Genomic DNA, 13221 nt, shown 5'->3' with positions numbered 1-13221 from the left:
TTCTTCTATCCAATCTTGTATTTTCCTCTTGACTATTTTCTCTAAGACCTTGATAATGATTCCTGTTATGCTGATTGGCCGGTAATTTTCAACAGCAGCCTTGGAACCACCTTTGTGCAGTGGAACTATTTTCCCCCTCTTTCCACCCCCTTGGGACTGACCCAGTCCTGAGGCTCAAATTAAACATAATGGTCAAGGGCACTGACAATTCTTTGGCCGCTTCACGTACGACACGAGATATCTATCATACTTTCTTCTTTCAGAGTTTCTCAAGTCATGACCATTGTTATTATTGCTGTCAGTGTGATGTCTTCTGGATGAAATCTACTACTTTTTATAACTATTGCATGCCATGCATTTTGAATTGCATATTAGTAGTGATTTCATTTACCATGGAGATCTCTCTCTCTCTCCCTCTCATATTTGGACCACTAAGTTTGGTTTATTTAATTGTGTGAAAACAATGAATATTATTTATACATCATATGGAAATGCATTTTATAAGTATAACATATTTATGTTTCTAATATAAGTAACAAAGCTCCCTGTTAAATTAGTCAATGATATATAAACAACCATTTTTCTATGTAAAGTGCATACTACTTCCACTACCATAATTGTGTGTGTTTTATTATTATTATTATTATCCAGGCCTCCATAGAGTCAAAATGCTCATCATGAGAGGTCGTTTTTAGGAAACACAAAGCATATAATACCACTACTTGAACCCACTGACCGTTCCTGCTCCAACCACTCTCTCAGGCAATACATTCCAAGGTTCAATCATCCTCCACACAGCAAAACCACTCCTCACCCTCTTGCAGGCAGCCTCCTTTCGTAACTTCCAGGGATGCCCCCCCCCTTGTCATCGCTTCCCACCATTCCACCAAGTGAAAGAACTCTTCAATGTCTATCATATCACCTTCTCCTTCTCTCCACCAAACTCTGCAGTCCACATTCCCTCAGCCGATTCTCATAACTAACATTGTACAGTCCTGAAACATCTTTGTTATCTGCCTTTGTACCCTTTCCACAGTTAATTTATCCTCTTCAAATCCTGGGGACCAAATTTGAGAACAACAGTCTAAGTGTGGTCTGATCAAGGTCTTATACAACGGAATGATAACTCTTTGCAGGTCAGCGTCCTTCTCAGAATTGCAGCAATCCTCTAGGTTACCCTACCACCTTTGCAATATGCTCCCTGAATTTCAGGTTTCTATCAATCATCAATCCCAGATCTCTTGTCTCCCCTACTTCCTCCAGTACAGCTCCTCCAAGCGAGTATGCATCCTCCCATCGATGGATCCCAAACCCAGCATTGAACCGATAATGCCATTCATTTGCCCATCTGTCTAGTTTATTCAAATCCTCTTGCAGGGCTGCCACATCTGCACTATTACTGATAACCCTTCCCAGCTTCACATCTTCTGCATACAACTGAATGTCCCCTTGCTCCATTGACAATATCATTGATATAAAAGTTGAACAATACAGGTCCCAGTACTGAGCCTTGTGGAATCCCACTTGTAACCTTCTACTTCCTTGATATTGCTCCACCATACACAACTCTCTGATACCTATCAGTCAGCCAATCCTGAATCCATTTGACTAACCCAAAATTTAAACTCATGTGCTGCAACTTAATTATTAGCTTATCATGTGGCACCCTGTCAAACACCTTTGCAAAATCCAAAAAAATGGTAGTATATGCCTTTCCCTCATCAACCGCTCTTGTCGCTTTATTATAAAAGGCAATCATATTACTAAAGCAAGAGCGCCCCTTAACAAATCCATGTTGATTCTCACAGATAACCTCATCTGCCCAACTCTGTGTATATAGTCCCTCGCTAATTTCTCCAACACTTTAACAACTACTGATGACACACAAACTAGCCTATAATTAAACTCTTCCGGTCTGCTACTGCCCTTATGCAGCAGTACTATCTTACCTTCCTTCCATTCCCTGGGTACCTTTCAATAAAAGCCAGACTTTTATTGAAAAGCCAGGTCAACAGAGCTGTCAGTTCTTTAGCACATTCTCTCAAAACCCGTGGTGAAATACCATCCACTCCAACAGCTTTACTGGTATCCGGAGTACTCAGTATTTGGAACACACTCTCCTCTTGCACCTCTAAACCCTGAACCTGCCCTATCCCTCTAGTATTAAAACCTCCTTCAGGATGAAATTCTCGAATAAAGTGCTCATTGAATACTATAATAGCGCGATCACGGAGGATAAATGAATATTATGAATAAAATGAATATTATCCTCTGCGATCGCGCTACCTACATCACGCTAGAACACAACCCCACAAAAACACAAGTTAAAAAATTAAAAATCTTACTTAAAAGAGTATCTTCCTGGCCCCCGACATCACGAAAAAACTTAAATCTTTCTGCTCCCGTCCCCACTGAATTTACAGCTTACCAAAAATCCACAAACCCAATTCCCCACTCAGACCTATAGTAGATGCCAGCAATGCACCTTGCTACAGACTGTCTAAACAGCTGGCCAACTCTCTGACCCCCCCCCCCCCCCTCACTGAAAGGTCCACTTCTATATAAAAAACTCGACCCACTTTAAAGCCCTCATAGAAAATTTAACCTTGAATAAAGCAGACATATTGGTAAGCTTTGATATCTCCTCTTTGTTTACCAATATTCCCTTAACTGACACCTTATCTCTCTTACAAAAAGTTTTCCCTTCTGACATCTTAGATCTCTTTTCCTTTGCCATTAACTCTGGGTATTTTTCTTGGAAGAACAAAATCTACAAGCAGATAGAGGGAACCGCCATGGGTAACCTCCTCTCTCCCTCCCTTGTCAATTTCTATATGGAAGATTTTGAAAAATGAGCCATAGACTCAGCCCCACTCAAACCTTCTATCTGGCTAAGATATGTAGATGATGTGTTCTCTATTTGGCCTCATGGTCCACACACATTAGACTCCTTCCTCAGATCTCAATAGCCTACATCCAAGAATCCAGTTTACTATGGAAAAGGAAAAGAACAATTGTGTACCCTTCCTAGACACCTTAGTCACATGCCTGACTAATGATACACTTGCCTTCAGTGTATACAGAAAATCCACACACACAGGCAGATACATTCACAAACTCTCACACCACCACCCCTCTCAATAATATGGCATTATTAAAACTCTTACCAAGAGAGCCCACAATCTTTTTTCCAGTGGAACCGCCCTCACTACTGAGCTTAACTACATACACAACACTTTCCTCTCTAATGGCTACAGCGATCACAGCATCAAAAAAATTATCAGTTCCTCTCCCATTCCCGGTCCTTCTCATCAACAAGAATTTAAAAATTCCATCACCATACCCTACATCCAAGGCACATCCGAAAAAATAGCCAAGATTCTAAAAAAGTACAACCTACACACAGCATATAAGACCCACTGCAAACTTGCTACCCTTATCCGTTCTATGAAAGATCAGTTCCCTCCTCTCTCTCTGCCTGGAGTTTACAAAGTACCCTGTTCCTGTAAGCTGGCGTACTTTGTGCAGACAGGCAGATCAGCATCCATCGGCCTAGAGGAACACAAGTCTTACATCTGTAAACACAACTATGGTCATTCAGGCTTGGCTGACCATGTCTTGGACACCACCCACAGAGTATCATGGAAGAAAACCGCCATGCTCCATAACAGCAAATTCAAGAAAGAGAGACTATTCTTAGAAGCAGCAGCAGCAGCCCTTAGAAATCAACCAAATCTTAATAAATACAGTTGCATTAAGCTTCCGAAAATTTGGGAAACACTCATCACCAGAGATCCTACTTTATATTCCAGGCCACCTACAACCGCCCTTAGAGGGCGCTCCACCTAGATAGGACTTGTGTGTCACCCACGTGGTTGGGCTTAGTATTGTATGATATTTGTGTTATGTTACATTAGTTATTTTTGTAATCCCCGTAGATGTCCTAGTGACTAGGACGAAATATAGGAAGTATTAAATTCTTTTTAATCCTTTCTGAGTGTTGTAAAAAATCCATTAAACCTCCAACATTATGTCTTCACAGCACTTAAGCCTCTATACTTGGAAACTTCCCCTAGTTGATACCTAAGACTATTATAATCATCTGCCTTATAATTCCATACTTTCCCTTTTCTTTGATTCACCAGCATGTCTGTTCATCTTCCAAGTCAAAACCACATGGTCACTTTTTCCGACTGGTGGGAGAGATGTCATTGCACTTATTATCAGCTCTTCTAATGCTATAACCAAATCCACAATTCTTGAACCTCTTGTTCCCTCTATTACATGCTGCTGAAGACATTTGTCCCTCAAGAATTCCAGAAATTCTATCCCCTTCTTACTACTTGCATTTTCCTCTTCCCAGCTTATACTGCTGTAGTTAAAATCTCCCATAGCAATCATTCTTCTTGCACTTACCAAGCTCAACTGCCTAAATATTTTCTGGTCCCCACTCTCTGTGTTCCCTGGTTTATAGCAACACTTCACTAAATATCCTGTCTTGGCCACTTCTACCTCACACCATACGCTGTCAATACCATTTGTGCCACTGCCTTCCAAAGCCTCCACTTTTAGAGGACATAAATCATCACTTATCATAAGCAGTACTCCACCACCACGTTTTCCTTTCCTATCCTGCCGAAAAAAATACTGTACCCTGCCACTTCAATTTTGGTTATTATATCATCCTCTGCCAACCACGTCTCAGAGATCCCAATAATCTTTGGCCAGGTTGATGCTATCAGCGCCACCAATTCATCTCCTTTATTTCGGATACCCCTGGCATTAGTGTAGAGCATAAAAATGTCACTACTTCTATACCTATCATTGTCCCCTCTCGACCCCCCCTGGGCTCAATGTTACCTGATGTTATCCCCCCCCTCCCCCAAGCACCCATTCCCACATGTGGCTACCCCTACCATCCACCCTGGGAATTCTAGTTTCCCTGCATTGACACACTAACTTGTTCAGAAAACAGCAATCTTTCCAGATGAATTTGTCCTTCCTCATTCAAATGCAAGCAGTCTAGCATACAGTTCCCTTCTGTCCTCAAATGCCCTCCAAGAATTTTTTTATTTATTTTTAATAATCTCACATGCACGAGAGATCACAGAGCTCCAAAACAAGATTACTGCATGCATGCTGTGCATGCACCCATTCCCACATGTGGCTACCCCTACCACATGTGGCTACCCCTGTGTTTAAGAGAAAAGAAGAAACATAATGTTCTGTTTCTTGAAGAACTGGAGGTTGTAGCCAGTGGTGTGTTGGGACCGCCTCGCACCGGTTGTTAATGTTTTTAAGTCGGGCGAGCCAGTTATTAAAATTCTTTATGAAAGGATAGATGATGAATGGTGGTATATACTTTTCTCGTAAATATTTTTAAATTGTATAATAAACACTTACATATATTATTATTATTATTATTATTATTATTATTATTATCAAAAATAAATGCATAAAGAAGAATTCACAAAACACAAACTCAATTTACGAACGGGAATTTGGAAACGATTTTATTTACTAAACAATGTCTGTATTCATTAAAACACAGACACGTTTTCAAAACTCCTGAACTGGGTATTTGAATAAACAATAATGCCTTATTTTTCGGCAAATTTCCAAGACCTTGCAACATTAAGTTCTTGGAAATACAACATTGTTGCACTATCGATAAATACAAAAATTCATTGCTACGGCTACAGTCTCTGGTCATTTGATTGACTATGAGTGGTAATATTAGTGTTACATTTTTTTTTTTGTTCAGGATTTCATTTGATAATAGGTAAGTTGTAGGTAATATAGGAAAATTTTCTTTAATATATGTTTTTATTTCGTTTTTTTCTTTTTTTTTTTAATAATTATAATAATTTTAATCAGGATTAGAGTTTTGCGGTCAAAAAAAGCGGATAGCCATTAGATATAAAAATGAAATAGAACGAAACTTCTTAAACATTAAGAGGACAAAATTTGAAGAAGCAGGAACAAAGACATCTGAAGATATAATAGAACTTTGTGAAGAATTAAATTTTTCATAAAGTGAGCTGGTTGTTAAAAATTTACCAACACACCACTGGTTGTAGCCCTTAAGAATTGAGAAATATGCTGTGAAATTCCAAAGAACTATGAGACATGGAATGAAAGAGAAGGATGAGAAGTTGGCTTAGCAAGTCCCAAGTAGTGAATGTTAGCTCAACAAGAGAAATCTTGACTACCAATCTGAGCATTACCAAAGGTAAGGGAAAGTGAAGTGAGACTGCTCCTATGAAAAATAAGACAAGATTATGTTTTCACAACATTGGATTATCAATGTTGTGATAATCCAACCCCCCCCACCTCCTGCCCCTGCAGAGTAAGGAGATTAGCATTTAAGACATTAGCTATGAAGGATCTTGAAGTTGGACCTTTGCCCATACATGGTCTGCTATAGATCCTTCTGTTCTCTTATGTGTGGGAATAATCATCATCATCATCATAGTTTATTCACAATACAATACAATGTGAAAAGGGAAAAGAGATTTACATTAAAAATTAAAGATTGCAAATTATGGTCTTCCAAGTCTCTCTATCTTGAGCTAACTGGTAGATATCAGATGGAATTTTACAGTTCAGCCTACTGATGATTTCACAGATGCATTGCCAAAATTATGGGAATAATATGAGAAAAAAAAATTTGGCACGACAAGGTTTGTCAAATGAACAAGAGGATGGAGTGCACAATCATCATTGACAAAAGGATAAGATTTGAGGCCATTGAAAGAAGGACATTAATATAAAAGAAGAGTGTGGGAAGAAACACATAGCCTGAAGCAATCTGTTATTGGTGAGGAAATCTGAGGAATATAAACTATAACACACAATAAATGCCTAGAGAAGATACTGGATCAACATTTTTTTCTGGTCAGCCCATAATGTGTTAGCTTGCAAAATTTGCCTCTATACTAGACTAAATCAGAGGCCCTGGAAATATACAAAGTGAGCACATATATCTCTAGATCTTTGATTGCTTTGTATATAAAAGTTGGATAGATCGGCTAAAAGATTTATTGTGGAGTGAGAGTGATGGAATCCATATTGGTGATCACTAATTAATGGGATTCCAGATTAGAAAGAAGTTAGCTGCTGATCATCTTCCTTGTTTTTCAGAAGGAGTGAGGAAAGTGCAATGGGATGTAAATTATAGTTTGAAGGGTTTTGTCTTTTTTTTAATTTTTTTATTTGATAGATCACATACTGGCTTGCTTCCATGCTTTAAGACAGAAGCCAAACAAGTATGACAATTTATGCAAATGATAAGGATGAGTTTTGCAGCTTTTGAGCACATCTGGCCAGAATATATTCTGGACCAGAAAACTTCGTTGACATTAAAGCTGTTAAGGATTCTTCTGATTTCTTTCTGGAAGATGTTCATAGAAGGCATGTTGTAAATTGTGTTTGGTAGCTGGAAGTGATTTGCCTTAATCAGGATGCAAGAGTTGGAGATGAAAACTGATTCTTAAAGTCATCCTGAACTTCAGATGTTATAAAGAATTCAAGCTTGACAGTGAATAAATATTGACTAGTGTCTGCATATTTTCACTGGCTTTCAGGAAAGAGGAGTGAAGATGAATGGCGCCTCAGAAAATACCTATAGAAAAGAGATGTGGTAGAAAAGAAAGTGATTGGAGTGAGTCTCCTCTCCCCCCCCCTTTCTGTGTGTGTGTGTGTAAGGGAGTAAGAGACAGAGAGAGAGAGGTAAGTAACCAGATTGCTCTCTTCTTAGTAGCTTCAATCATTCTGAGCAAAAAAAATGACTATTTTGTTTAAGGATAAGGTAGCTATTAGAATTCATAGCCCATGTCTCCTGACATATAATTACATGAATCGAGGCATTCTTCTCATCTTCATCAAATTTATATCTCTTCTTCTCTTATAACCAGAGTAATTCAGATAAAACATCTTGACATCAACATGCCAGATCATAATCCAGTCCTACTTACACTCCACTGTATGGAACAAGTTGAGATGAGTTCTTCTGGAACAGAGAGACTTTCATTTCATATTTTCAATGTAAAATCTGTTATTCCTTGTACAGCATATGAATTGCCAGCAAAAAAAAAAAAAAAGTTCAAAAATTAATGCAAAAAAGCAAGGGACTAAGAGGCAGCCTTACTTGACTGTGATAATTTATTGAGTTATTGAGTTTTTGTGAGACAACTCCAGACCGACCCTCTGTTCAAACTGGAATAATGTTATCTGGGAATAGGATACGTGGTTGAAATTCAAAGTAGCAGTGAAACAGCATATGATTGAATGGGGAATGAATCATACTTTTCCCAAAAGGAAGAAGTTGAAAGACTTCTATAAAGGAGAGAAGCTGGTTTGTAGCAAATCAATGTTTTGGAATGTTATAGAATGCAACAAAATCATGAGAAACATCAGTGTAGAGATATAACTGGAAAAGCAGAAATAAGTGATAGAAAGAAATTTATAGAATACAGCAAAGAATTTAACAGATAGACTGCATTCTTCAGTAGAGAGTTCCACCAGATTCCAACTGTCACCTTTTTGGTGACAATCCTTTCTCTATACATGGTCAAAACATGGTTGCCACACAAGATTTCCTTTATACCTCCAAAAACTCTCTTTTTGGAGATTGTGGAAAAAATAGTATTGTGGGAAATTATGACTCCTGGAACATTAATACCTTTCCAGTTTACATCAAAGATGGGCAGGATAGCAGTTGAAGGTCTGTAAAGAATGCTAGATAAGAAAATCTCGAAGACCTGGTTGTATAGGGATAGAACTTAATTCTGAGTCCTGGGCATTTTATTTCTCACATTCTAGTTGTAATCTTTAATTCTTTTCTCTCTACAGATCACATACAAAGTGAACTTGTAGCCAGCCATATCATCCTTATTCTAAAACCTAACTTTAATCAACAGCTGGAGATCTATTTGTCTATGTAATACTGATTACATGATTTTTTTTGTATTATCAACAACAGGCTCAAAGTAGGAATGAGATACATAATCAAAATCACACGGGTATATGGAGTTCCAGAATGAGCAGTAGAATTGAATCCATTTCTGCTATGTGACCTACTCTGTCTAGTTAGTATGAAAAAGGTGCCAATGACAGTACTCTGAATGGATCTTACCCAAGCGTTTGATAATCTCTGTCATCGTTTTTCTGTTCCACATCTACAAATTGGAGTGGACAAAAGGTTACTATCATTTATTAAAGAAACCAATGCCAATACAACTGCCTGCCTCCTTGTCAATGCCTCCTATCAGACCCAGTCAAAATTCAAAATGCAGTCAAACAAGCTTATCCTCATAGTCTCTTGCTCTTTGCATTGGTTCTTGAGCTTTTTTTTTTTTCAGGACGTTGACAATTCATGTGCTGTGCAAAGGATAGCAGTTCACTCAACTATGAAGGAATATAAAGTATTAACATATGCAAAAGATATAGTAAGCATTTGGAGAGAGATAATGATCCAATATACATCCTTTTGGATTTGTAAGAATTATGCAAATTCTATAGCTAACTGCCAGTGCTGACAAGACAAATTTAAAAGATTTTGGGAAAATGGGACCATGAAATTCTCTTTGGAATTTTCTTCTCCACCTATCCAGTATTACCAGTTCAAGAAATTATATACAAAAACATCAAAACAGAAGACCAGAAAATTGGGTCACTTTCCTTTTGTTCTAAAACTGTAGTACTTAAAACCATAATCTTTCCTGATTAGCTGTACATAATAAATATTACAGACATTGCAGAAGCTGAAGAAAAGCAATTATATAGTAAGCCTGTGCAATTTTTTTGGTCTAGCCATACCAAGAAATTAAAAAGGAATTTCTTCAACTAATAATAATAATAATCGTATGATGATACACGGCCGTGAGTCCCCTTTATGGGGAGGAACAGCACCATCTCAGTCCCCCCCCCCCCAAATTTTATCCGGGCTCCAGAACCCAGAACCGGCATAGCTGACAAATCAGACCTATGGCTGGGTCAGTATTCCTGACTGTAATTCGGTGTGTGTTCACTAGACCGGTTTGCCTGCTTGCAGGATGAAAAACCCCAGATAAACTGGTGGAAAAAACCCTGCTGTCCATGCCCAAGACCGGCTTACTTGACTATGGCTGAGGAAGATCCTTAAGCTCTTCACGTCATTGACGGGAATCGAACCTAGGACACTCCTTCCCCAGGCATATGGTTGCGAAGTGCATAGCCACTAGGCTAACCGTGCAGACATTTCTTCAACTATCAAAGAAGCATGGAGGGTTTTGGGCTTCCAGATCTTAAATTTTTGCTATTTAAGGAATACAGCATTCAAAAATCCATAAAATGCTGCAGAATAATCATACATGCGCACACCTTCATTGGTACTATCTGGGTTTTCATCTTCCCAGGTAATATGACTTACTGAAGCTCTAAGTTTATCCTAGCAAGAATTGCATGTGGAGAATTGCATGTGGTTGCCTTCCAATAAATGCTATCAAATGGAGGTATTTTAACATCAGAGATCCAATCTTTTGTGACATCTGTTACAGATGTGAAACAGTAGAGCATGCATTCTACAGCTGTCCTCTTGCTCTGCATATTCGAAAACAGATTATATGATGTATATGTGTTCTATTATTTATAGTAGAAAACTTTTTTTTTTTATCAGTGCCCCTCTCCCACAAGAGAATTTTGCTTTTTTTTATAATCAATGAACTAAAATATCATTTATGGAAATTTAGGAAACAACATGGCTTAAAAACTAGCAATGCTTTATAATATTGTATTATGGAAAGTCTATATTTTATTGTTAATTCTGACAAATTTTGTATTTAGAAAGAAGCATTCTAGAAAATATTCAGTTTTTAGCAAGATGGTGTAGACCACTTACATTATGCAATATTCACCATGGGATAGAAAATTCCATCTATTTGTGAAACCATATAAAAAAAGCTTCTCATAATAAATGAGAAGTTTTTCACAGGGTTCCATCCTCTTAATCCATAGTTGTCTTATGGTCAACAGCAGGGATAACTGGAGAGCATTCTCAGCAGAACTTTGATAAGGCTAACTGCCTAGGTACCAGTCACCTCTGAATTTTAGTTTAAATTAGTATTTTGGTAGTTCAGCTGCTTGAGACTAGTGAAAAAGGAAAAAAGGGAAAAAAATGATTTAAAAGATCTGAGGCCTTCTTCCTATCTCTCCTGCTATCCATCTGTCTTAGTTCTTAGAATATTATCAGGCTGTCTTGCTACCCTAGCTAGGCATATGATGATCATCCCCCCCCCTTTTTTTTTGATCTCAGTAAAGATCAAAGCTAGTCTGTTAATGACCCTTCCTTTAACGCATAGCAATACACACACCTCAAAGGAATGCTTTGCATTATGGGATACTAAGGCAATTGATGTGAATTCAACAACCTTAAAGTAAATTAGTTGTGCTTGCTTATTCTTATATAAAGGATAAAAAAATAATATACATTTTTTGTCAACTATAATTTAATTATATTATTATATTATGCATAAGATAAAATATATACAGAATTAATGTCTTAATAGAAATATTTAAATTAGCTGTTTCTTACTTATTTGAAACTGATGTGACAATATAATTTCAGAATGGTTAATTAAGAAATAAGAATTTAAAATTAAAAAAAAAAAAAATATATATATATATATTTGTTGTTGTTGTACACTTCTTTACTCAACCTATTATTTTCTTATTAACAGGTACTGCTAGAAAATATTGCAGAGGAATTAGATCCTGTATTAGAACCACTGCTTTTGAAACTTACTTTCCGGCAGAGTGGAACTTTATGCATTAAATTAGGTGATAGTGTAGTTGAATACTCAGCTGACTTCAGATTCTATATGACAACAAAGCTTCGAAATCCCCATTACCTTCCAGAAACATCAGTAAAAGTTACATTAGTGAATTTCATGATAACTCCAGCAGGTCTGGAAGATCAGCTGCTTGGAATTGTTGTTGCTAAAGAAAAACCTGAACTAGAAGAGGAGAAAAATGCTCTGATAGTACAGGGTGCAGAAAATAAAAAGTAAGTTTTATATATATATATATATATATATATATATATATGCAGGGTGTTCGGGATAAATTTGACAGTTTCGTAAGGAAAAAGAAAATCTTCTTTGTATCTATTAAATTTAATGAATTGACAAAAAAACATTACAGGCAGAGTTAATTACAATACTATCAACAAGATTTACTCAAAATAACCACCATTAGCATCGATCACAGCTTCAATTCTGCTTCGGAACCTTGAACAAGCTGATGCTACAGTCTCCCTGGGAAGGGCCGCAAAAACTGTTTTAATTTTATCCATTAACTGGGCTTTTGTATTACTGGAAGTGCGATTGGTGTCTTTTTCAACTGCGCCCCATACAAAATAATCCATGGGGTTAAGGTCTGGGGAGTTTGGAGGCCAAACATTTGGACTGGTGAAGTCGTAGAAATTTTCAGACAACCATTTTTGACTTTTCCCAGAGGTGTGGCAAGGGGCCGAATCCTGCTGCCATACATACGGCCTACCATTGGCTACCCTTGTTATCCAGGGCTTGACTACAGTTAGCAACTCCACGAACAAAGCCCGAATTCCAATGCCAGGGTTCTTCAACACCTGTTCCTGCAGATTTGCGAGGAATTCTGCTGTACGAACGCAATCAGATCGTCTGCTAGGGATCTTTCTTCTTGCTACATCCTCGTAGTCACCATTGCAAGTCTCTAGTTCATGCCTGATTGTTTTTACTGTATTCAGGGAGCATTGGGCAGCAGTCGTAATATCCTTATTTTGATGGCGGGCACGAATCATCATGATACAAGTTATTCTCTTCCATGATTCAGGTGGGTTCCAGCTATCCATCCTTTCTGACATCTTGTATATGAATGAAGAAGGGTCCAAACTTTTAAATGAAGAGAAGTGTGTGTTAATACATGTAACTTACGGAAAAATATAATTAATTATAAATATGTCAAATTTATCCCGAACACCCTGTATATGAAGCACTGTGCATGTGAATGATATCACGCGTGCGCCAAAACTGGATTACAGCGCTATGTGAATCGGGCAGGCTGTAACTGACATTACTGTTTAGATGGGCAGGTTCGAGAGCTATTTCTTTGGATTCCAAGCTACGTCTTTCTAATTCATTGCAGCATTTATGGATGTTTGAAGTTGAGTTCTTCCGGTCTATTTGATGTTGCATCATTCGACAT

General features: G+C 37.7%; 1 protein-coding gene across 1 annotated transcript in view; it reads left to right on the top strand.

Moving 5' to 3' along the window:
• Dhc36C (Dynein heavy chain at 36C) overlaps positions 1-13221 on the top strand; it is a 1350914-nt gene that overhangs the window by 966528 nt on the left and 371165 nt on the right. The window contains 1 exon segment of the mRNA XM_090395101.1: positions 11718-12043. Coding sequence (XP_090251227.1) covers positions 11718-12043 — 326 coding nt within the window.

This window comes from Typopeltis vanoorti, chromosome 7 (genome assembly GCF_054136105.1).
Source record: "Typopeltis vanoorti isolate ZY-2024b chromosome 7, IOZ_Tvanoo_1.0, whole genome shotgun sequence".
In the NCBI taxonomy this organism is placed as follows: Eukaryota; Metazoa; Arthropoda; class Arachnida; order Uropygi; family Thelyphonidae; genus Typopeltis; species Typopeltis vanoorti.
Note: the sequence above shows the minus strand (reverse complement) of the source record. Positions and strands in the feature narration are given on the sequence as shown.